Source organism: Ochotona princeps, chromosome 11 (assembly GCF_030435755.1).
Source record: "Ochotona princeps isolate mOchPri1 chromosome 11, mOchPri1.hap1, whole genome shotgun sequence".
NCBI classification, from domain to species: domain Eukaryota; kingdom Metazoa; phylum Chordata; class Mammalia; order Lagomorpha; family Ochotonidae; genus Ochotona; species Ochotona princeps.
Genome location: NC_080842.1, coordinates 18402229 through 18429823, shown reverse-complemented (window position 1 = coordinate 18429823; position 27595 = coordinate 18402229). Strand labels below are relative to the sequence as shown.

At 38.4% G+C, this 27595-nt stretch overlaps 1 protein-coding gene across 3 annotated transcripts in view; it reads right to left on the bottom strand.

The window, feature by feature from the left end:
- The window catches only part of TUSC3 (tumor suppressor candidate 3), a 188723-nt gene that overhangs the window by 64805 nt on the left and 96323 nt on the right, over positions 1 to 27595 (bottom strand). For all 3 annotated transcript variants that reach the window (XM_058669865.1, XM_058669864.1, XM_004597839.3), the window contains exons 3-5: positions 18894 to 19011; positions 12122 to 12262; positions 8301 to 8441 (exon numbers count right to left, since the gene is read on the bottom strand). In XM_058669865.1, the coding sequence (XP_058525848.1) occupies positions 8301 to 8441; positions 12122 to 12262; positions 18894 to 19011 (400 nt within the window). The remainder of the gene's footprint in view (positions 1 to 8300; positions 8442 to 12121; positions 12263 to 18893; positions 19012 to 27595) is intronic.

The following is a 27595-nucleotide window of genomic DNA, read 5'->3' as shown; positions in this document are numbered from 1 at the left end:
CTGGACCTTCCATCATTTTTTTTACACCATGATCACCCCTTAAATCACCTAACTTGACCCAGTTAAACTTACAAGCCTGAGTCTGCCTCAGGGTTAATATAATCACTTCATGGGCTTCTTCATGATATTAACACCATGCAGTAATATTTACTTACATTCATGCAAGTTCTTCAGCACTGTTCTTTAATGATTGCCCTATTTCCTACCCTTTCACTTTCATAAAAATTTGCTCGCTGACAGCTTCCACTAACCATCAAACAAACTAAAATGGAAGAGTTTCTAAGAATCTGCCCAGGGGTAGAATGAACATTACATTGTTGAATTCCAACTTATTAAATTTGTTACACTCAATCTTGTTTAGGCTTTAAAAATGTAATTTTTGAGTTTCTAGCACAGAAGTTTTGCACATCTTTTATTAGACTGATTCAGGAGGGCTTTTGATATTCTGACAATGCATGAATGAAATTTCAGTATTTTTTATTAAAGATTTACTTGTCTATTGGAATAGACACTGATTCATTCCCCAAATGGCCAGAGACCAATGCCAGGTCGGAGGTAAACCAGGAACAACTTCTACTGGGGTGTAGGGGCCCACAGATTTGGTCCACCTCCCAATGTTTTCCCAAGGAACTTAGCAGGGAGGGGGTCAGAAGTGGAGTAGCTGGAACTTGATACGACTTTCATCAGGGAAGCAAGACTGGAGGTAGCAATTCAACCTGGTGTGCCACAAGACTGGCCCCTCAGCTACTTCCCCGTGGTATATATAAAGAAAATTCATTTGCATAAACAACATGTTCATCAACCCTGCTGAATTTGACATTAAATATTTTTTCATTTACAAAACTAAATTGCCATCTAATGAAAGTAGTTTTCGTTTTTATAGCACATTGCTCATAGATTCTAGTAAAAGGTATCTTTTGTCACTTATTTATCTATTTGTATTGCAAAGTCAGATATACAGAAAGGAGAGACAGAGAGGAAGATCTTCCATCCGATGATTCACTCCCCAAGTGACCACAATGGACAGTAATGTGCCGATCCAAAGCCGGGAACATGTTCCAGGTCTCCCGTGTGGGTGCAGGATCCCAAGGCTTTGGGCCGTCCTGGACTGCTTTCCCAGGCCACAAGCAGGGATCTGGATGGGAAGCAGGGAGCTGGATGGGAAGCAGGGCTGCCGGGATTAGAACTGGCACCGATATGGGATCCTGAGGCATTCAGGGGAGGACTTTAGCCACTAAGCCACTGTGCCGGGTCCTCTTCTGTCACTCTTTATCTCAAGGATTCCCATTCAGTAACAAATCCAACGTGCAATCAATGCTTACTAAGGAAGCTTCCCATTATTTTTAATTGCCTAATAGACACTTAACCTATAAAATACCATATGCATGCATTATGAGTATGATATATTTTTAGTCCTCTTAATACAGAAATTTTCACATAGAAAAAAATTTCACATAGAAGATCTTTATTGAAACAAACAGCTGATGTTACCATTTTATCATGAATTTTTACTATTTTAGTTATTATAATTCCATCCCTAATAATGACAAGGACTGGCCTATCACGTATACATTTTCAAATGTCCCTGTTAGATTTTTTAAATTATCCATTTATTTGAAAAGCAGAGGAAAAAAACAGAGTGCATAAACAGAGAAACAGGTACCATCCATTTGCCAGCGCACCCCCTAATGCCTGAAACTGTTGGGGCAGTAAGATGACTTGTATTTCTATTTATGTTTAGAAGAATTAGTCATTTTCCTACTTTAATACCTAGTAAAATAAGTTGTTAGTTTGGTCAAATAGTTTAGATCTGTCCAATTTCCTTAATGCTAATCACTGCATTGCTAGTATGAGACCACCTTAATCCAGCAGAAGAATGCACTGTTTTCAGGGCTGCTTTATGACCCTGTCAACCTTCAGTCTACATCTCATTCACCTCAGCCACCAAAGCTTATCAAGGAAAAGTCTGATGGCTATTAAGGTACAACTTTTTTCAAAGTGTATTTATTTAGCTAATCAGCTGAAAAGCAGAGTGTTGAAGAGCAAAGAGAGATAAAAGAGAGAGGAGAGGGAGAAAATAGACGGGGGTGGGGGGAGAGAGAAAGAGGGAGGAGAGAGAGAAGGGAGAGGAGATGAGGAGAGTTTTTCCATATTCTGGTTTTACCGTCCCACAGGGTTACAATGGCTAGGTCCGGGCCAATTAAAAACAAGGACGCAGATACTCCATGCAGGTCTCCCATGTAGGTACCAGGGCCCCAAGCACTGCTTTCCTAGGTGTATTAGCACTAAACTGGCACTAAACAGAGATGGTGACGTGGCAGCTTGATTTACTAACCAGCCGCATTTGGCCCCCTAAGTTGTAATGCTTAATTCACAAGGTTATAAAAATACTCCATACTGTTTCAGAGCAGCTTTCCAGATAAAGCTGTTACCCACTCTTCACCAGCAAAAAGCCTAAATCTCAAGATTAGTAAAGTTTCCAAATCATAAATAACTGCACATACTTCTCTGTTCTGCCAAAGAATTTAACATTGTAAGTTCAGATTTTCATATCCTATTAGAAACTGTTTTGATTCTGTTTTCTTTCTCTTTCTCTCTCTCCCTTCCTTTCTCTTTCTCTTCTCTCTCTCTCAAACAGCAGCATGCACAAAGCCAAGTAAAAATGCCACTAAGACATTTGCCACATTTACATCAAAGAACACCTCCAGACAATCCGTTTGGAAAGTATTGGTTCTCACCTGTAGGCAATTCTTTTAAAGTTCTAAAAACAACAAATTTTGCAAATACAGCAGTTTGGATGTATTTTGATCAGACCTTCCTCACTAGGAAAGTAAGGTCCCTACGGGCAGGATTAATGTCTGAAGTGTTTGCTTGTTTGCTTTTTTGTCCTAGTTTTGTAATCTACATGGTTCTTCACAGTTCTGAATAAACAAGAGGTGTTCAAACTCTAAGTGAATGACCAATAAGCATGTGATTAAAGAAATACATGAATATATTGAAAAGATGAATACAGACTCAGCCCTGGACTACACACAACTGATATAACTACCAACCAGTGTTCAAAACGTCCTTAAACCTCACATTAATTACAATTTTCACTTGTTCAACAAGTATATATTAAGTGGTTTCTACATTCCAGGAACAATTCTAAACACTAGGGACTATGTGCAACAGCCAAAACCAAGAACAAATCCAGGGGCCCGGCACTGTGGCCACTGCAGCTAAAGCCTTGAACACCCCAGGATTCCATATAGGTGCCAATTCTAATCCTGGCAGCTCCACTTCCCATCCAGCTCCCTGCCTGTGGCCTGGGAAAGCAGTCGAGGATGGCCCAAAGCTTTGGGACCCTGCACCCGCTTGGGAGACTGGAGGAAAGTTCCTGGCTCCTGGCTCTGGATCGGCACAGTACCTGCCATTGCAGTCACTTGGGGAGTGAATCATCGGACGGAGATCTTCCTCTCTGTCTCTCCTCCATTTTCTATATCTGACTTTGCATTAAAAAGTAAACCTTTTTTTGAAAACAAACCCAGGTTTAAATTCCTACTTCACTGTAGCGTTCTCTACTACATTATCTTTTACAAAAGGAGGTGCTTCAGCAAAGAACTGAACATAGCAACTTGACTCTCAGCTAGATGTTTCTATAGTTCCTTGATGAATTAACAACACCACTGGCCCAAAGTTGTCTTCCTTTTAGGCATCAATTGTCCTTGCTTTTCAGAACTAATCAACAACACATACTTGGCTTCATGAACCATCAACATTTACAAGAAGTAGTTTTTCACCTTAGTAAGCAAGTGACCAGGAGGATCTATTTATTAGCTTCCCCGCCCCAATGCTTTTTGTTTTTTTTTAAAGGAAAAAAAAAAAAACAGAACCAGAAAACTATACAGACCAGTTTTCCATGCTTTATATACTGCAGCTACTCCCCTTTCCTGTTCTAAAGCAGTATGAGTAACTTTTTGTCCAGCCTACACTTTATCATTCTTGTCTTACCTATGAGTCATATACAACTAAAGGAACACAACAATGAAAAACAGAACAATGACCAGAATTGTCTGCACAGAAGTAGAGACTCAAAACCCCCAGTAATACCTAGGAGAGCACTTTTGCATAGATTCAATGGTAAAGATACAATTGATAACTACACCTAGAGATTGTTCTTCCACTAAGAAATTAGCATGGAGATAAAGATTCATCAAAAGGCTTATTTTCTCATCAACTACTGTTTCTTCTGTATATCTTTTTAGCTTATTTATTTATTTACTTATTTATTACTAAAGAGGTTTGCCTCTATATACAATCCATTACTGTTTTAACTTCTGGGATTTCCTTTTACTACGCAAAGCCAATGCTTTGAGAGTTTCTGCAAAGCAGATTACAGCATTTTGGCAAATTTATAAATGTATTTTCATTTCTAAAAGAAATATGGTATCAGTTAAATTGAAAATACATGAGAATCTGAATAACCAGGTCAACATTTTATAGTAAATCTTGACTTTCTAAGCAATTTTCAGAATTGGGATATATTAGAAATGAATAAATCCAGATTTTCAGGTTGTAAACATAGAATCAATTTTGATGGTGGTAATGGTATTAACGATCATGATGATATTTTCAGAAAATTCTGAAAAAAATTGATACATATTTGACCTTCATTCTTACATGATTTAAAGATTTCTGCAGGCCATCAACAGACAAGTGAAAGGCACCAGACATTTGCACTTATGCTACTGATGGAAGCTGAGAGTTTAAAATATTACTTTAATATTTCTTAATTCAAAGTTTTATCATCACTGCAGAGTTTCAAACACATTGTTTGAAAACATGTCTGCTCTCTGCAGCCTGTTACTGATTCCTAAAAGGCTGCCACTGGGGAGCAGGCTACAGCTGCGACAATTCCTTTCTCAAGTATGTGTTTGAAAATGTTAGAGTATACTGTGCCAGGCCAAGTTAATTAGCTTTCAAGGATTAAAAACAAAGCAAAATAAGAAATCTGCATGACATAGCCATCTATGTCACAAAACTGATCTTTAAACAGATCTATTTTACTTAATATTTATGCATCCTATTCTCTCCTGCATGTATCAGTTACCATAATGGCTCACTATATCCAGTGGGTTACACACCTAACACATCTGATACATACCTACACATAGAAAAGCCTAATTGTGGAAAAAAATATAGAAATTGCAGTTGGACAAATGGGATCAAATCCTAGTTCATCACTGTTAGCTTTGTGAACAATAGTGACTTGAGTTTAACTAAATCTTCTTTACTTGCTTGTAAAATGAGGATAATACACAGTCCTTTCCAGTCACAGCAAGGAAGAATACAAACTCCAAAGAAGAGATCAATAGATATTGATTATTATTAGTTTGTAATTAAAATCCTTCTATACAGGCAAGTGAATATGAGTGCCTGCTCAATTCCAGCTTCCTGCTAAAGGCCTAAGAAAAGTATACGGATACGGCCCACCCCTGTTGGGGACCCAAAGCTCCTGGCTAGAGACTTGCCTTGCCCAGGGCTGGCCATCTGGGAAGTGAACCAGCAGATCATTCTCTCTCCCTCTTTCAACATAAGTCTACTAAAAAAATAAAGCCCAATTACTTTAAAACAAAAGTGAAGGATCTTTATTTTCTCTGCTGAGAGACACTGGGATATTTGTAGCATCATCTGCAGGTAAAACAAAATTATCAATTTTAGCATAAAGCTATCAAATAGTGACTAATGCCTGAGTCCTGTTAATTGGACTTTGGTAGGACTGAAACAAATGATTCCATGTTTATTTTCTCAAAGATTCAGCTCTTTGATTCACTGATCTTCATATTGTTCTTTTGGTCTCTATTTGGTTTATTTCCTCCTTATTTCAGTTATTTCTTTTTCCTGCCTATCTCGGAATGCTTTTATGTTATTTTTCTAGCTCCTTTAAATGTAAGGTTAGCTCATTTACTTGGTGCTTTTCTAATTTCTTAATATAAGCACTGACTGAGATGAACTTTCCTATTAACACTGCCTTGATTGTGTCCCATAAGTTTTGATATGTTGTGCTGATGCCTTCATTTGTTTCTTTTTAATCCTTTTTTTTAAACTCTTTTTTATTAGTTTAGATGTTTACATAGTTGATTAGAGTGGAAAAGATTTAGGGTTAGGGAAAAGTGGGTGTGATGATTATTTCCAAACTTTCTATTTCTTCTTCCCATTTCTGTATGAGGGCAGAAAAAGGGAGAGGCCATACGCAGCCTCCCAACTACCCCAGTATCCGATGATGGGGAATGACTAGCCAACGTTCTCACAGTACCCGTTCCCTTTTCTGACACTCACTGGTGGGTTCCATATACTAGCAAATCTAGTAGAGTGGTCTTACCTTGCAAATCCCTCAGAGGTCATTTCTCGCCTGGAAATGAACCCTCAGGTCCCTGCTCATGCCCCACCCCTTCATGCCATCTCCCAGACTCCCAGTAATCCCACATCCCCAAGTCCTCAGATGGCGTGAGAGCTTTGCCTGGCACCACTAGCACCTGGGTCAGTCAGACCATATTTCCAATGCTTCATGGCTGTAGCTGGGGAGTAAAGCACCCAAGCTACCAGTCCAGACTTACCTGAGATCCACCCCATAGCATGGCAGATGTGGGCAGAGCAAAAATCTTGGATCTGAAGCCCAGACCTACTCAGAATCCACCCACAACATGGCGGCCATGGATAGAGAAATTTCTCTATCCATAGTCCAGACTAGCTCAAGATCTACCCACCACAGATTTAACTGTATATAGGAGACATAGTATTGCTGTCTGCATATACTTAATAAAATTGAAATTTAAGCATTGTTTAAACAGTTTAGCATGATAATAATAATAAAAAGAAAATATACTTTTGCATCAACTGAAATAGTATCTATGTACCAGGAAGATAGTAATACTCTCATCTCATAGTCATACTTCCACATTACACATTTCAATTAATTTCCCAGACTAAACATGTCATTCATCATCCCATGGCTTCCCTGTGCCCAGGCAGAAACCCCATACTCACTAGCATTATGGATGAGACTGTTCCATTCTTTTCACTCCAACTTCATTACTTAATCATTCCTATCTGGACATCATCATGCTAGCTAGTAATACAGAATTGTAATTCTCAGAAAAGCTTAAGCTTTGCAAATTCTGACATGATCCGACTACTATAGAATTTCATTTACTCTTTTTTGAAAAAAAAATTTTTTTTAATTGGAGAGACAAATATACAGAGAAAAGGAGATACAGAGAAAGATCTTCCTTTCGCTGGTTCACTCCGTAAGAGGCTGCAATGGACAGAGCCAAGCCAATCTGAAGCCAGGAGCTTCCTCTAGGTCTCCCACCTAAGTGGAGGTTCCTATGGTTTTGGGCTGTCCTCTCCTGCTTTCCCAGCCTACAAACAGGGAGCTGGATGGGAAATGGAGCCACTGGAATACAAACTAGCACTCATATGGGACCCTGCTGGTATCAAGACAAGGATTTTACCACAAGACTATTGTGCCAGGCCTATAATTTCACTTACTCTTAAACATTGGTTGTGCTATGTTCCAGGAAACGTTATGATTACTTTTACATTAGGTCGGGTACCTTTTTCTGTATTCCTCTAGTAATAACTGCCTACTTCCATGATAACACACTTTACACTTTATCTGTTGATTAATTTGCATCCCTATAAGAAATTCCTTACAGCAAAATGTAGTGGTATTCTTAGATCTCTACTAGGTATCAAGGTAAAGCATGTTGACCACAGGTACACAAAATCACCTGCTCTGGCTCGGACAAGGCAAACACAGGTGGACTTAAATTTCAAGAAACTCTAAATCAGGTTAATTCGTAAGTTCATAATTTTGCATGATGTGTAAATTATTTTATAATTTTTCATGAGCTATAAATACCCAGTCTGAGAAAGAAAAGATGTTCTCCCACTTACAAGGTACACAAAATCCAAGAAACAGTTACAATGGGAAAAAATAAATGAGAATATTTCCAAACCTTTTTACTTTGGAAATTATTCTAATTAACTCCACATATTTCAATACATTCAAAAAGTGTCTATGTAGTACTTGTAAATGCCAAATATATCAAGACATTACATCTTAACACTAAAAAGGAGGACAGCATAATTTAGACAAAGTAAACTGAAACTGAATCACCCAAGTCCTACAACATTAATTCTCCTCACTGAAATTTGATTTTCACGAGAGTAACAATATGGTGCACGCTGTTAACACTGTACAAGTTATACTATCTTTCAAAAACATAGGAAATAAGTAAAATATGATACTGTACCAGAGATACCATGGCCCAACCAGTCTTGTTATAGATGAACTCCAAGTTGTTCCTTCTCAAATAAAGTAAACCACCAACAAGTGACACCAACAAGGCCAAAGCAATAGTACCAGAGTAGTTGGGTGGTCTGAAAACCCGAATCTGCAAAAATGCAATGAGAAATTTTAAAGGAAAAGAAAAATACTAATTTTTTTCTGTTACACATACTCTAGTTCTACTAGTCTTCAACAATAACAACAAAAAACTCAGAAAGTTACATCCTAAAATTACACCTAGCACTAACATGATATTTATACTCTTAAGGAGTCAAAAAATCATGTTTTAAAATATTGTGACTACGTGAAAAAGATCACTCTTAATTTTATGTGAATACATTCAAGAACATGAAATATATTAATATAACCTAACCCAATGCTGTTCAGGTTCACCCACAGAACATGCAATCAAACAGCAAACAGAAAGGGTAAGAAGAAATGTAAGATTTGTATTATATCAAATGGCAACTTTTAAGAAGCTATTTTTGTGACTTTAATGAGTTAAATCATAATAACATAATTTTCCCACTGAAAATACATTGTTCAGTAAACTCAGATATGCCTCCATCATTACTGTCTTCAGAACATTTTAATACCCACAACAGCTCACTTATCCCTCCCAACCCCCATACTTAAGTAACTAGTAACCCATTTTCCCTCTTTAAAGTTACTGCTATTCTGAACTTTAACATAATGTGAGGTGTAGAGCCACTATTTTCTTTCACATAGCTAATATCTTCCACATTCACTCACATAGTAACATATATGGGTAATATATTCCTTCCGAATAATATTCCCTTTTGTGATCATACCACATTTTATTTACTCATTCTTCAACTGACAAACATTTAAGTTGTTTCCCCTCAATGGTCATTACTGATAATCCTGCTCTTGACATTCTGCTACAAGTTACTACACAAATACTTTCACTTCTCTTGTGTAGATACCTAGCAATGGAATGAGGAATTACCAAATTGTACCTAGAATAGCTGTGCCATTACACACTCTATTAGCATTGTATGAAGCTTCCAATTTCTCTATTTCCTCAAAACTGTAATAGGACTTAGGGGTGTAAATATGGTAATAGGTATACTGTGGTCTCACTGTGGTTTTCATTTAGATTTCATTGACACCTAGCAACGCTTAGCATTTTCCCATATTTTTATATTTTTCCTGAAGAAGTTTATTCAGATTCTTTGCCCATTTTATTTGTTTTACCTTTTTAGTATTTAATTGTTCAGGTACTATACACTTCATTAGACTAAATATTTGTGTCTATCGTTTGTAACGGGAGATGAAATTTTCCCGGTAGGAAGCCTTCAGTAAGAAGCTAGCACATCATTAATAAGCAGAAACTTTAAAAATATACATGATACAAAATGGAATCTAAGTCCAAGCAACGATAAAGACACAGATTATACATCTAGGTCGACAGATACAGATATATACATAGGGAAAGAGGGGGAGAAAGAATGTGTGAGCTGAGTGTGTTAAGTGTCAGAAATACAAAGAGACAACTATAGCTCAAAATTATCATTTTGCAACAATCATGATCAAAACTGGATCTGGGGCCCGGCGGTGTGGCCTAGCGGCTAAAGTCCTCGCCTTGAATACCCCGGGATCCCATATGGGCGCCGGTTCTAATCCCGGCAGCTCCACTTCCCATCCAGCTCCCTGTTTGTGGCCTGGGAAAGCAGTCGAGGACGGCCCAAAGCTTTGGGACCCTGCACCCGCGTGGGAGACCTGGAAGAGGTTCCTGGTTCCCAGCTTCGGATCGGCGCGCATCGGCCCGTTGCGGCTCACTTGGGGAGTGAATCATTGAACGGAAGATCTTCTCTGTCTCTCCTCCTCTCTGTATATCTGACTTTGTAATGAAAAATAAATAAATCTTTAAAAAAAAACTGGATCTGGAAAATAGTCAATGAACCCTAAGAAAAAACTGCATAACAAGATATTTGTCTTGATTTCATGGCAGCTCCACACAGACCAATTAATTACAAAGAAATGAAAGAAAAAAGTAACTATACAGTGGGACAACATGAAAAACTTTGGTCAAACGTTCAAAATTAGTATGAGCAATGAAGTACAGAAGGACATTATAGAACCACAAACATTAAAGAAACGGGTAGAAAATACAAAAGAAGAATTCTATTATGAGCAAACACCAGGCAGATCACAGATCCACTAACAAGTAAGTGAGTCAGACTAGAGCTATTGGATGGTAGCTCAAGGCTCTTCCTGCAGTGCTGGGATTACATATGGCTATAGGCTGGAGTCCTGCCTGCTCCACTTCTGATCCAGCTCTCTGAAAATGTGCCTGGAAAAGCAGGACAAGATGGCCAAAGTGCCTGGGGCCCTGCATCCACGTGAAAGACAAGAACAAGATCCTGATTCAAAACTTCTGACTGGCAGAGCTTTGGCTGTTTCAACCACTTAGAAAGTTAACCAGCACGTGTACTATCTCTCCCCCTGTCTCTCCTTGTTTCACTGTAATCTGACCTTTTAAATAAAAACAATTTTAAAAAAAGGAAGAGGGAGAAGGGATGGTCCCCTATGCAATTAGAGGATCATATTAAGGGAAGAAAACATAATGATTGCACATAATTATTTTAAAATAATTTAAAAATAAATATATATATACTCATTCAATACACTAAAAGCAAGAGTACACACTACATTCTTCAGGAAAAAGACAGGTTATAAAATATTTCTAATTTTAAAAAGACTTATGAAAGACATGATAACTAAATGAAATGCCTAACTGTATACTGGATCTCATTCTAAAGATGGGAATGTGTTATAAAAGATACTAAGTCAACAGACAAAATTGTAAAACTGATAATAGTAGCATTATCATTAATACAATGATGCTAAGAAACTACACCATGAGATTCTAGGAAAGCTATTCTCCCTTTTTAGAAGCAAGAATTAAAACTCAGTGTAGGGCACACACAGGCCTACTTGCACTATTTTTATTTTCCAAAAACTTATGTTTAAGTAATTTCTATAAATGCTTTTACAACAAATTTATTAACATAAATGAGGCATCCAGACAAGTCACAACAAGTTATATGCAAATTCACTACTTTTTATAAATAGTTAATAGTCCTTGAAACCATCCTTCATGGCTGGTATCAACTACATCATGTATTGCCTAGCAACATGTGTACCATAATACTTCAAAAGAAGCAGGAAGTGAGCTTGTATTATAAGAACACTATTAAAATCTACTACATAATTTTAATAATGTCTTCAAATAATTGTTAAACAGGATTTGGAAGTGTACTGGACATACTATTTTTCTACCTTATTTTCAATTTGTATACTCACAAAAAATTTTAAAAATGAAACATCATGCTAGCATAGTCCTATCAATCTACAGTGTCAAGACCAGATGTGTCAGTAGGCATTTCTCCACAAGGCTATAAACCTGGAATTATCTTTTTAATCTATTTGCCAAAAGACAGATGGAAAACCTGTATCTTTGTTATAAATTACAATTTCTCAGATAACTTGAACTTTCAAAATATATTTTTGCCTGTAAAATTAATTTGTGCCCAGTATGTACTTTTTAATGTTTTATAAATTAATCATTAGTAAAACCAGCTGAATTCAACTAGTCAATGAAGATTCAGCTTCTTTGTGTATAGCTGTCAACCATACCTTTCTGTATGTGAAAGATAATATCCAAAACACATACCACATGTTCATATTGCTGTGTGCATATTACAATAAACAAACCACATTAATCACAGCACTACTAAAGCTGCAGGGAATAAAACATACATGAACGTCTGTTCTGTCTGCAATCCACTTTGCTAGTTGTTCTGCTGCAAATCCAATTCTTTGAAGGTCAAAAGTATCAGCTCTCTTGGGTCTGCCTTTTGGAGGAAAATGCATGAAGGTAGGAGCCGAGTTCATGTTGAGCTGTAAAACATGAGATAAAATATTAAATACACTTCAATATTCTTTTATCACATTGCTCTAAAATTTTATATATTTTCTATAAAGCTATGAAAACACAGTATTCACCCAAATTTAATTTATTTTTATTAATTTTAATGCAATTATTCTATGAAAAAGAACTTGCAAATCTAAGTTCTGAGTCCTCAAAATAATTATTAACTTTCAAAACTGTATCCTGTGCATCTCACCAGTTATTTCATTCTTTTGGCCTCTAGAATTTTGTAACTGAAACAGAGAACTGAATTAAAGCACAATACAAAAATATGGTGATTGAGTCTTAGAAAGTATTGGATTTAATGAAAAATAAACACGCTGTGCAACTGTTTCCCTATTAAAAAAATTCAAGGCCTTTCCTTTTTTAATGTAATGAAGATGACTATGCAACAGAAACCAACATTTTGCTTTAAAGTATTTATTATTATCAGAGAATGTGAAAGAAATCCCCATGATAGTTTTACTGCTAATTTTTTTTATTATTTTAAAACTGTGGTAAGAAATATTTCTCAAAAATAATTTCTATTTGAAACTATACTAGATAGAATACTCCTACAACATAATGATCTTCAATATAATATCTAAAAATAACACTTTGGATTAATTTGCACTTGCGAAGCAAACAACGAAAATGTATATTCAATTTTGGCTGTCAATTATAAAAAATGTCTTGAAGTGAAAGTCCAGATTTTTGACACATGACTTGCAATATAGGCCAGTATTTCCAAATAACAAGAAAAACAAAAGCAAATAGTATAACCATTATATCATACTTGACACCAAATTTAAAAACTGTTTAATTATAGTAACAATTTGTAGTCAGGATCCAAACAATTCCCTCCTTACATGTGACTGTGGAGGCCTTATATTCCAGATGACTCCAAATCACTTTATAGTGCTTCAGATAGCTTAGCTTAAATGGACTGAGTACCTAAGAGATATATCCTAAATCAATTTTTTCTTTCTGGTATTACACATTTCTACTATTGAACCCCATGTTGCCTACATAGGCACTTTTCAAATAGTATGGAAGAGTATGGGTAGAGATTAGTTGACCATGTTTGCTATGGTTTGCATGTCTGTCCCCTTAAAAACTGATGTTTAAATCTAACTGTAATTGTAACAAAATTAAAGAGTAGGATTTTGAGATCTGTATTATGAAATATGTGAAATCTGTTCATTTTTATATAAATGGACTGAGTAAAGATTTAAAAAAAGAGAGAAGAGTCTTCTAAGTAATGGGTGGGACTGGCACTATAATAGACCAGTTCAGACTCCCCAATTCTTTCATGATCCAGCAAAAAGCACCTTACCATAAGCTAATACTTTGATCTGAAACTGCTCGGCCAGTGCAGGGGCAGCATGAAGGTAGCCAAGATTTAGACACCCCTGTTCCGTTTCAAGGTCCCTTACCGTTACCCTACCTTTTCTTGATTTCTACAGAATCAGATTTAGCGGAAAAAATAATGTAGTTTTGAGGCTGCATGCCAATATTATTGCTAGTGTTACAGTAGTAGCAGTACAACTACTTAATGAACAAAGCGAAGCACAGAGCTAAAGATATAAATACACTAGAATCTCATTTTAATCTTTCAACAGTCCTGTGGGAAAATATATATTTCATTTCCCCTCTCTTATACATAAGTAGCTAAAGGTTTAAGATCACACAATTTACCAGAAGTCATGTAGCTATGAGATACAATGAAACTGTGAAGTGAGATCTTCTGAGCAAGACACTTTATCACTATTGTATATGTACATATACGTACTAGAAGTCTATCTCACCTCATTTGTTGGGGTCTGAACGTTACATACATTTAATATCACTGATTCAATCAAACTAAGAACACAGTTATCAGTTCCTTCCTTCTCTGCAGCTTTCCCACTCAAGACATACACAATTATTCTCACAGATGTGCGATGGATGGCTAGAACCAACATGTAAATGTAAGATGACAGAGAACATGTCCTCTTTCTCATCACTGCATTAATTCAGAAACCGCAGACCAAGGCTTAATGCCATAGACTTCCAGACTTTAAAAAAAAAATTGGGCAATCCAAAGCCTTTCTTTTAATTAATGTCTACAAAATCCTAAAACTACACAAAAAAGAATAGAGCACAGAACCGTTTTCTAGTCCAATGCTGATTCCAAAAAATGATACTCACTAACTGTAATGTATCATTGCATAGCTTCACCCATTCCTACAGGGATCGCATACAGATGAAGACTATTACAACAAAGCCTCAACCAACTGGAAATCAGCAAATTTGTAAACTTGCTATAAATACAGTCTTCACATAAAACACTACAGCAGATAGTATTTAAAAACATCAATTTTGAGAGTGTTTTGAAAACATGACTCCAGGAAAGAAAACATAAGGTTTAGTAATTTACAAGTTTAGTAAAATCTACACTTCCTAATTTTATAGGTGTTCGTTTCTCATGGAAATTATTGCCTGCTGTTACTGTAATGCACTTCTGTATTCTAAAACAACAGCTCTTCCTTCTCAGCCAATGGCTAGGTATGGTGAAAGAGAAAAGTCAATTTGTGTCTACAACCCTGTTGAATCAAAATTAACTTCAAGAAATTTTCTATTAATTAACAAATAAGAAAATCCTTAACTTCATCTCTCATACCTACACTGAACTTTTAAGAAAATTAGGTCGAAAGATGTGAACATGTAGAAAAATTACATCTAACCATACAGTGATGTAGCCACATTAGGGCAACTATGAGTCACTATCTACCACTAAGCTAGAATCAGCATGACCAATTCAGCCTGTTTTTCTTCTTTTAAATTTGAGTAAGCTACCAGCATTTTAAATACAAAGAAACTTCAGTTATTTGCAAAAGACTCTTTTCTTGAAAAATATATCATTTTACAAGTGGCCACATTTCTTCAAAACAATACAGGTGAATTCTTTTTCTCCCATTGAGGTCAAATGTTTCTTTTCCAAGCATTATACTGCTTCTCCAAGAATGAGACCAATATTCTAGAAACATGATTTTAGGAGTAAAGTGATACGGTATTCCAATTAAATATTTATTTTGAAGGTAGATTAAACACAAATACTACTACACAACTAGGCTAACTCAACCCTTTTCTAGTTGGCAGGCACGGTTAGGGTAAGCATTCGGGCATTAAACCCCTGTGCAAGTACTCTGGCTAAATGCAGCTGACCATGTGCCAAAGCGGCAGAAAGAATTTACATGTAAAATCCACAGTACTTCCATCTTATGATGCCCAAGGTCAATTATACTGATATTCTACAGAGACCAAAGAGTTCTAATAACATTTGGTCCCCATGGTACTATCATTTTCCTTATAAAGTAATAAAAATTATATTTTGTTTGTTATTAGGTAAGTCATATTTTTAAGTATTGTATATTATCATTATTATGATGATTCAACTCTTAATCTGTAACATCACAGTCAATGTATTATTCCTGTAGAGTAGGCATTCAGTAATTTTGCTAAATGGATTAATACAAAAAAGCACTCAAATGCAAATACATATCCCATATACTTTAGATACAACTAAAATAAAACCATGGGTGAAGAAATAAGAATACTAGTAGGAAAAGGGCAATGAAGGCAGAAAAACAGAATTCATCTTATGTAACCAGTCTCAAAGATGAATAAATAATCCGTCTGGCAGCAAATTAGCAAAACCTCCGACAGCTGGCCCACTCATATTTAGTCAGCTAGATTCTCTACGGAACTTGAACTCCACTGCTTGTGACTGTGAATGGCTTTGTTTTTTGCTTCTTGTATTTTTCAGCTTCCTGTAATGCACTTATTAGCTTTGAGAAAATAAGTTATTTCAAAACAAAACAAACAAAAAACCTAAATGCTTTTTTATGACTTGGCAGAGCCTTATGATAAAGAATATCAGGTAAAAAGTCCAGGATAGCTGTTCGAAACCATCAATGTTCAAGTTTGAAACGGATTACCAGCCAGTAAAAACAGAAAAAAAAAATTAACTGCAAGGTAATATTATTAAGAACCACAGGAACTCTAGAAGCCTGACACCAAGTTTCAAATTCTAGATACTCATTACACTAACTTTGTAATTTGGAATAAACAATACATTTCTATGCCTTAATTTGCTCATTTGTGAAATGGAAAGAACATCTCCCTCTATGGCTCACTGTGAGGCTAAAGTAGTTTGCTTGAAGCTTTTAGGACAGGGCCTGGACCATGCGCTATTAACATTAGCAAGGATGATAACTTAACTCCAACAACACCCATGACAACTAGCACTGTCCTCCCCAAATCCAACACTACGCTAGAAAAGACCGTTTTTGGTTGCAATATGAGCAAATCACAAACTCAGTAGCTTAAAAAACAAAAGTGTTTGGTATACGCTTGCAATGGGGGAATCTCAACTGAACTTGAACTGTGGTTATGCAACAAGGTGGAGGAATCCACCATGGTGGGAGGGTTTGGGGAGGGGTGGGGAGAACCCAAGTATCTATGTAACTGTGTCACATAATACAATGTAATTAATGAAGTTAAATAATAAATAATTAAAAAAAAAATAAAGGGTGAAACCACAAAACAAACAAACAAAAAAAGTTTAGTTCCACCCGTCAAAAATTACTGTGCCCACAGAGATGGTTCTGCTAAGGCCTCTCTTCCGCATCTGCATGTGGTCATCTTTGTGCTGTGTGCTTTCTGGCCTTTTCCTCCAAATACTGCTCCCCAGTGTCTCTTTCTCTTACAAACACCAGAGTTATATCAGATTATGCACACATTCTATTATCTTATTTAACCTGAATTACGCTGTAAAGGCTTTACTTCCAATATTGTCACATTGAGTCAATACATAGATTTAGGAAGACACAATTCAGTCCACAATCTAAAAAATAACCACATTCAAGTAAATACTACCTCAGAGGTAGTTAGCTGAGCTTTATATGCTGTATTGGATGAAATAAAGGTTAAGTAAAATTTGCACTGAATTTTATATAAAATGTCATAAATGTATGCAAAACACAACCTAAAGCACATACAATATTAAAATAAGATCATGCATCTAAACTGCCACCACATGTTGAAAAAACTTCTTTCCTTCAAAATAAACAATTGGTACCTCATCAAACTAAGAAGCTTCTGTACAGCTAGAGAAACAATCAACAAAGTAAAAAGGCAACCCACAGAATGGGAGATCTTCGCACACGACATAGGTGATAGAGGGCTGATCTCCAGAATATACAAAGAGCTACAAAACAACCAAAATGTCAAAACAAACAAGCCACTCAAGAAATGGGCACAGGAAATGGGCAAACACTTCACAAAGGAACAAACCCAAATGGCAAATAAACATATGAAAAAATGCTCAAGTTCCCTGGCAATAAGGGAAATCCAAATTAAAACATCAATGAGGTACCACCTAACACAGTAAGACTGGCCCACATGAATAAAAGCACCAACAACACTTGTTGGTGAGGTTGCGGGGAAAAGGGATCCCTACTCCACTACTGGTGGGGCTGCAGGCTGGTACAGCCCCTATGGAAATCAGTATGGAGAATATTCAAACAACTCAAATTCAACATACCGTATGATCCAGCAATAGCACTCCTAGGAATATATCCAGAACAATTGTTTTATGAGAAACCAACATGCACTCCTATGCTCATAGCAGCACAATCAGTAATTGCAAAAACATGGAAACAACCAAAATGCCCATCAACAGAGGATTGGATAAGAAAGCTATGGTTCATCTACTCCATGGAATACTACTCAGCTATTAAAAAAAACAAAATGCAGTTCTTTGTGGCCAAATGGGCCAAACTGGAAACCATAATGCTAAGGGAAATGAGCCAATCCCAAAAGGTTAAATACCACATGTTTGCCTTAATTTAAGATGATATGATGTTATGTATAACATGTCATGTTATGAATGTTACATGTTGTGTATAAACTAAAATTGAAGTGTAGGTGAGGTGGTCACAGAAGGTGGCTGGGAACTCGCATTTACTTTTAACATGTTGGTTACTCATTACTATGTCAATTAATTCCATAGTGATGTAAATTTTTGCTGATGGTATGTTGGAGCTTTCAATTGACTGGGATGATACTCTGCTGGCTCTGTCTTCAGACCAGAGAGGGTATACCTAAGAAGCCGTTGAACTTGACTGGACAGTAAGATGCTGGACTCTATGTTTGGTATATGCTTGCAATGGGGGAATCTCTACTGAACTTGAGCTGTGTTTATGCAACAAGGTGGAGGAATCCACCACGGTGGGAGGGTGTGGGGAAGGGTTGGGAGAACCCAAGTACCTATGTAACTGTGTCACATAATACAATGTAATTAATGAAGTAAAAATAATAAATAATTTCAAAAAAAAAAAAAACTTCTTTCCTTTACAACGCAAAGGTCAAGATGTTATCTAGCATATTAAGATAAAAATTCTGCAAAGATAAAATAACATTAGGTGTAATCAATCACACCACAGAATTTATTACAAATATTTCCAGAATGTACTAACCTATTCAATAAATTGTGCTTTTTATCTGGCAAATACAGAGACATAAACCATACTGATAAATATTATATGCTACCAAAATAACAAAAAACAACTCTTTTACCTGTTGGAAAACATCTGTTCCCTCATCATAGTCCACCATACTGAAGAAGAGTTTGTTACAGAACGCTGATGAGTAGCGCCAGGAGTTAGCCAATATTTGGTATTCTTCATTAGCTTGCCTGATAAGGATAATGGGGCAAAGCAGAAACATCAATATTCAAATATTAACAAGCTATGACTATAATGAGTAATTCTAGGGCAAGAATTGAATGGTCTGAGTGCAGACTACAAGCTAAAATAAAGTTTTATATTTTCAGACAATTATAAAAAACATTCTATGGCAGATAAAACTATATGAAATGTAAATTATATTGCAATCAGTTTCATTAAAATACAGCCATAATAATTCATTTACATATTTTTTAAAGATTTATTCATTTTTATTGGAAAGCAGGATATACAGACAGGAGGAGAGACAGAGAGGAAGATCTTCCATCCGATGATTCACTCCCCAAGTGAGCCACAACCGCCAGTGCTGCGCCGATCCGAAGCTGGGAACCAGGAACCTCTTCCAGGTCTCCCACACGGGTGCAGGATCCCAAAGCTTTGGGCCGTCCTCGACTGCTTTCCCAGGCCACACGCAAGGAGCTGGATGGGAAGTGGAGCTGCCGGGATTAGAACCGGCACCCCTATGGGATCCCCGGGCATTCAAGGTGAGGACTTTTAGCAGCTAGGCCACACCGCCGGGCTCATGCCACTGAGCTATGATTTGTTACAACAATGCTACAATTTGAGAACAATGTTACAACTGGACATCTCCTACACAAATACATTAAGTTTTCTAATATTAAAAGGCACAGGGTAATTTTGAATATTTGTACTTCATGTTAACAAAAAAAATATCACACTGATTCTAAAGCTATAAAGGGTTATGGTACATCTTTGCATATGTATTTTTAATACATTCACATAAAAGCAAGCAAAAATTCCTCTCAGTAGCTAAAACGGCACAATGAAAGTTTCCTCTAGGGCCATATTTACTCTTCAGATCTATTTTAATTGGGTATTTTGCCAGTTTTTCCAGATGAGAAAGATTTATATCTACATAAAGCAAGAAAGTAGAAATAAGAAAATGGTATTACTGGAAGTATATAAGCACAATAATAAAAACAAATAGCAATATATTATAGCTGATGCATTTTTTAATTTCATTTGATATTTTATATATTTCAATTGGAAAAGAAGATACACAGAGAGAAGGAGAGACAGAGAGAAAGATATCCTGTCTGCTGGTTCACTCCCCAAGTGCCTGGCCGGAACTGAGCTGATCCAAAGCCAGGAGGCTCTTCTGGGTCTGCCAAACGGGTGTAGGATCCCAAGTCCTAGGGCCATCCTTCAGTTTTCCCAGGCCATAAAGGAGCTGGATTGGAACTGGAGCTGGACCTTGAAACTGGTCCTGCAGCATGTAAGGCAAGGGTTTATCTACCAGGCTGCTGTTCCTATATTTTTAAAAACATTCTTCCATACAGTTCATTATTCTCACAAGTTCATCTTCTTCTTTTCCAAAAAAAGAAAAGCTTAGAAAAAAATAAACAATTTCACGGTAACAACCTGTGTCAAAGTGGAATTCGCACATATAAAAGATTCCAAGAAACATCTACAAAATGGAAGGGTGTAGAAAAGTTTTGATGGTAGAAGCTACAATTTCCAAGGCAATGCAATGCAACAAGGTAGGGGAATAAACACTGAATCTGTAAGAAACTGAGACATGAAACTAAAAGTTGATGGTCATGATAAAACTGCAAATGGAACAACAGACTCAAACTTGCACCAATCTTTACCTAGAATGTTAGTTTCACTATTGTTTAATGCCCATAATACACACACACACAATGTGGAAAAAAAAAAACTGAAATAATTCAAATCAATGCCCCACACAGGCAAAAAAGTAACTGCTGATAAAGTAAAAAAAAAAAAAAAAAAGATGAAAATACAATCTAACTTATAAAATTAACAGTATATGCTTTCTCAAAAAATGTGCAGTGTTTGAGACTTTATACACTAATACACATGCCTCTTATTGTTTCATGGATGGTAAGTCGAAGCAGTTCACTTCTTTTGAAAATTTCAGAGGTAAAGAGATAGAGATGGTATTCATCTATTCTATGTCTTGTTCAGCAGGACACTTCATTCCTTAAGGTTTGTCACTGTATGCACAGCCCTAAGAAACTCTTAAGGTGAAAACAGTCAGACCCTTTCTAATTTTGCCACACTCTGGCAGAGCACACAGGGATGGATGCTCATCGCCAGAATAGCCTGGCTTCCTCCAATAGTACTCACATATCCACAAGCATTATACTTAAAGAATAATATGGTAAAAACAAACAAACAGAAAGAGGGTGCGGGTGTGGGGGAGTACTGATTTACTTATCAATTACAAATATCTGAGTTACAGCTTGAATCTTCCCTGTTCCAATTATGATGCAACTTCTGATCAATGAAGTGGAAAAGGCAGGAGATTATTCCGCAAATACCTGTGCCAGTAAGTCAGAAGGAACATAATTCAGCATGGTTGAACACCAGCTACTGCGGCCATTTTGTGGCCATCTGAGTACTGAAACAGCAGATAGAATTTCCTTCTATTTCTGGGTCTCTCCCTCTGTCACTAAATCTTTCAATTAAATTAATATATTGTAAGAAATAAAGTTAACAGAATAAGATATAGGCATAATATATTAGAGTCCTAGAATGAGAATACAACAAAGGAAGTCATATTTCTGCAGACAATACAGAGACTGAATCTTCAGTTAAAAATGATTTAATAATGAAAACAAAACTAAAACTTAAGAAATGTGTAGTACATTTCTGAACATTACAAAGAGAAAGCTAAATATTTTTAGAAACAAAACAATATTCTAACAAAAATAAAGACATTCAAACTGGACTGTATAATAATAGCAACACTAGATTATGGAAAATAGAATAATCCCTTGTTGAGTTCTGGGATTTCTATTATTTTCCATTGATCTTCTCCTCTATGTCGGTACCAGTACCAGACTGTTCTGATGACCAGTGCTGTAAGTATGTCTTGAGGTCTGGAATTGTGAATTCTACTGCTTGATTTTTATGCTTCAAGATAGCTTTGGCTATTCATGGTCTCTTGTGTTTCCAGATGAACTTCTGTATCATCTTTTCTGAGAAGAATGTTGAGATTTTCATTGGGATTGTATTGAATCTGAGTATTACTTTGGGTAATATGGGCATTTTGACGATATTGATCCTACCAATCCACGAACACGTAAGTTCTCCATCTTTTAATGTCTTCCTCCGTTTCTTTTTTAATGTTTTATAATTTTCCAAATCTTTAGTGAGATTAACTTCAAAGTATGTAAGATTCCTCTCCACTACTTTAAAGGGGACTGTTCCTAACAATTTCTTTCTCAGCCACAGAGTTATTTGTGTATACTACACCATCTATTTATGTTCATTAATTTTGTATCCTGCTAACCTGTCAAAGTCTCTTATCCGTTCCAACAATCTCTTGATTGAATCTTTTGGTTTCCTATGTAGAGAACCAAGTCACATGCAAATAGGGAAGGGGTAATCTTAATTCCTCACTTCTAATCTGAATTCTTTTAATTTGTTTTTCTTCAATAATCACTCTGGCAAGGGCTTCCAATACCACACTGAATCACAGTGATGAGGGTGGACTTCCTTATCTCATTCTAGATCTTAGTGAAAAAGCTTCCAGTCTTTCCTCATTTAGCAGGATGCTGGTACTGGGTTTCCCATGTACTGCTTTGACTGTGTTCTAGAATGTTCCTTCTATGCCTATCTTGTTAAAGTGGCATTGGATTTTATCAAATGCCTTCTCTGTATCTACTGAGAAGATAATAGGTATTTTACTTTTAAATCTTTTGATGTTGTATATCTTATTTATTGATTGGCAAATGTTAAGCCATCCCTGAATGCCAGGCATAAATCCCACCTCGTCTGGGTGAGTACTCTGCCTGATGTGCTCCTGGATACTGCTGGCCAGTGTTTTGCTGAGGATCTTTGCATCCATGTTCATCAAGGATATTGGTCTGTAGTTCTCCTTTTCTGTTACGTCTCTATCTTGCTTTGGTATTAAGGTGATACTGACTTCATAGAAAGATTTTGGGAGGATTATCTCCCTTTTATTTATTTATTTTTTTAGGTTTTCATTTTATTTTTATTACAAAGTCAGATATACAGAGAGGAGGAGAGACAGAGAGGAAGTAGAGCTGCCAGGATTAGAACCAGCGACCATACGGGATCCTGGCGAGGACCTTAGCCACCAGGCCACGCAACCAGGCCCGGATTATCTCCCTTTGTATTGTTTGGCAAACCTTGCAGAGAACTGCGGTAAGTTCTTGAAACTTTTCGTGGAATTCTACAGTGAAGCCATCTGACCTAGGGCTTTTGTTTGTTGGGAAGGCTTTAATTATTTCATTTTAGTCCATGTTATAAGTTATTTAGATTACTAATTGCCTCCTGACTCAATTTTGGTGAATTTTGTGTCCTCAAAATTGAATACCCATTTCTTCTACATCTGACTTGTTGGCAAATAGTTGCTTGTCATGGTTCCTAATAATTCTACATATGTCCCAGGAATCTGTTACTAGATTTGATTTTTATTGTATTACGCAACTGATGCATACCTTCTCCCTCATTTTTTTGATTAGTTGGGCTACTGAGGAATCTATTTTGTTGATTTTCTCTAAGAACCAGCTCTTTGATTCACTGACCTTACATATTGTTCGTTTGGTCTTTATCAGGTTTATTTCCTCCCTTATTTTCGTTATTTAATTTTTCCTACTAATATTGGGATTGCTTTGCTATTGTTTTTCTAGCTCCCTACACTGTAAGGTTAACTCATTTTTTTGTTGCTTTCCTAATTTCTTAACATAGGTATTGACTGACATGAAATTTTCTCTTAATACTGCCTTGACTGTGTCCCATAAGTTTGATACAATGTGTTGATGCCTTCATTGTTCTCAAGCAATTTTTCAATTTCCACTTTGATTTCCTCTCTAACCCACTGCTCATTTAGTTTCATATTATTCAGTCTTCATTGATTTGCATGTCTTCCTGGATGTTTTGATTTATTGGTCTCTAGTTTTACTCCATGATGCACTGAGTGGATGCATAGCATAATTTTGATGTTTTAAATTTGCTGAGGCTAGTTTAGTAGCATATAATATGGACAATCCTGAAGAAGGTTCCATGTACATGCTGTATACTTCAACAAGGAACATAAATTATAAATTTTAGCCCAAACACATATGCAATCCTGTGAATAGATAAACAATGACAATAACTTCTGCCTGCCCTCTGATATTTAGTCACATCTATGGAAAGAGATATACCAAATAACTGGGACGGCTCTGCTAAGTAGGGCTGAGTGAAGGAAATGGAGCTCAGAAGTTCATTCCAGCCAGGCAACATCGGTGTTCAGCTGTCTAAGTCAGCGATGTATTGTCTAGGAACTAGCTGGGGAAAAAAAGATTGTCTCATGATTCTGTGGGTCACAAATTAAACAAAGTACAAGGTTATTTGCCTGCTCTGTATGGTATCAGCCATGTTATGTACCTGCAGGATGGTCTCCTCTGCAGTTTCCACTTAACCATAATCATCTATAGAGTCTTAGTCAACAAGACTTCAACTTATGACCTCAAAAAACTGGCACGATCAGGGTGTCCAGATACACAGAAATAGGCCTCAAGACATTTGAGAAGAGTATTCAAAGCAACCTGGGTGGAACTTCAAAACTATTATGATGTCACGACACATCTGTTACATCTATAACATTGTGACCGAATCAAGGTAACAAAGGAGGCCAGTGGGACATACACCAACCTCAGTTCAAGCTAAGCCTCCACTTGAAAAGCTGTAACTTTAACTAACCTCAGTTTCTCCAAAGAAATCCAGTTCAACAACACGACTTTCATGAACCTCAGCGTAAAATGCCCCTCAAATTTACCTGCAAGATCTTTCACATACCTCGGCCCATCGACAAACCACAAAAGAAATTAAAACAACAACATCAACCTTGGCTCTGGAAAAAAACTGAATATCGCGGAGGGAATTTTCATCAAAGTAAGTAAACCAAATACCTACCAGGTAAAAAAGAAGAAATCTAAGGGCACATTACTGCAGTAAGCAGCACACTACCTGTAAAATTTCCATAACCTGCATTATATAACTACTTTCAATGTTGATAAGGGGAAAAGAGATCAAATTGAACTAAACGACAATCCAATAGTTGGCATGGGGGATATTTAATAAAACACAAATCGTCCAAAAAAGAGAAGTAAAAAAAAATATTTCAACCCGAACCAGTGCTGACATTTAAAAAAAAAATACACAAGGACCACAAATCTCCAATATTACACAGCCATAAACTGAAGTGGGATTTTAGAAAAAGGAAGATACTTAAAAATATTGAGGCAATATGAGAGAAGACTGAAAAAACCCACACTCCTCCCCGGCCCTCAGGTTCCACGGGCGGCAATGCTACCACCTCGGCTCCTCCATAAGCCTCCCGTTCAACCTCTGGGTCTCGCAACACACTCGGCTCCATCCCAAAACTCCTGCTTCACTGGAGGACCCTGTACCATCCAGCCTCCGCTCCTCCAACGCCCTCCAGTTCAGCAGACTGAATCCAACCCACCTCACTGGATCCACAACATTCCACTGCCACTGGCGCCCCTCTCATCAGCCCAGCAGGCTCCTTCTCCATGCGCCCACAACTCAACTCGGAGAAAATCACCCAAACTCTCCCCTCCACAGCCGGCCACTTTGCCTCCGGACCCTCTAAACCAGCCCGACACCTCCATCACTCCCCCTGGCTGACTATGGACCTTTCACCAGCGTCCGCATGTATCCAAAGACCTCCAGTTCGCTGAAGGAGCTCTCCCAACACTGATGACATCGGGAGGCCCGCAGTTTCACCGTGCCACAATCCTACAACCCACACTCCTCCCAGGCCCTCAGGTTCCACGGGCGGCAATGCTACCACCTCGGCTCCTCCATAAGCCTCCCGTTCAACCTCTGGGTCTCGCAACACGCTCGGCTCCATCCCAAAACTCCTGCTTCACTGGAGGACCCTGTACCATCCAGCCTCCGCTCCTCCAACGCCCTCCAGTTCAGCAGACTGAATCCAACCCACCTCACTGGATCCGCAACATTCCACTGCCACTGGCGCCCCTCTCATCAGCCCAGCAGGCTCCTCCTCCATGCGCCCACAACTCAACTCGGAGAAAATCACCCAAACTCTCCCCTCCACAGCCGGCCACTTTGCCTCTGGACCCTCTAAACCAGCCCGACACCTCCATCACTCCCCCTGGCTGACTATGGACCTTTCACCAGCGTCCGCATGTATCCAAAGACCTCCAGTTCGCTGAAGGAGCTCTCCCAACACTGATGACATCGGGAGGCCCGCAGTTTCACCGTGCCACAATCCTACAACCCACACTCCTCCCCGGCCCTCAGGTTCCACGGGAGGCAATCCTACCACCTCGGCTCCTCCATAAGTCCCATTCAACCTCTGGGTCTCGCAACACGCTCGGCTCCATCCCAAAACTCCTGCTTCACTGGAGGACCCTGTACCATCCAGCCTCCGCTCCTCCAACGCCCTCCAGTTCAGCAGACTGAATCCAACCCACCTCACTGGATCCGCAACATTCCACTGCCACTGGCGCCCCTCTCATCAGCCCAGCAGGCTCCTCCTCCATGTGCCGACAACTCAACTCGGAGAAAATCACCCAAACTCTCCCCTCCACAGCCTGCCACTTTGCCTCCGGACCCTCTAAACCAGCCCGACACCTCCATCACTCCCCCTGGCTGACTATGGACCGTTCACCAGCGTCCGCATGTATCCAAAGACCTCCAGTTCGCTGAAGGAGCTCTCCCAACACTGATGACATCGGGAGGCCCGCAGTTTCACCGTGCCACAATCCTACAACCCACACTCCTCCCCGGCCCTCAGGTTCCACGGGCGGCAATGCTACCACCTCGGCTCCTCCATAAGCCTCCCGTTCAACCTCTGGGTCTCGCAACATGCTCGGCTCCATCCCAAAACTCCTGCTTCACTGGAGGACCCTGTACCATCCAGCCTCCGCTCCTCCAACGCCCTCCAGTTCAGCAGACTGAATCCAACCCACCTCACTGGATCCGCAACATTCCACTGCCACTGGCGCCCCTCTCATCAGCCCAGCAGGCTCCTCCTCCATGTGCCGACAACTCAACTCGGAGAAAATCACCCAAACTCTCCCCTCCACAGCCTGCCACTTTGCCTCCGGACCCTCTAAACCAGCCCGACACCTCCATCACTCCCCCTGGCTGACTATGGACCTTTCACCAGCGTCCGCATGTATCCAAAGACCTCCAGTTCGCTGAAGGAGCTCTCCCAACACTGATGACATCGGGAGGCCCGCAGTTTCACCGTGCCACAATCCTACAACCCACACTCCTCCCCGGCCCTCAGGCTCCACGGGCGGCAATGCTACCACCTCGGCTCCTCCATAAGCCTCCCGTTCAACCTCTGGGTCTCGCAACACGCTCGGCTCCATCCCAAATCTCCTGCTTCACTGGAGGACCCTGTACCATCCAGCCTCCGCTCCTCCAACGCCCTCCAGTTCAGCAGACTGAATCCAACCCACCTCACTGGATCCGCAACATTCCACTGCCACTGGCGCCCCTCTCATCAGCCCAGCAGGCTCCTCCTCCATGCGCCCACAA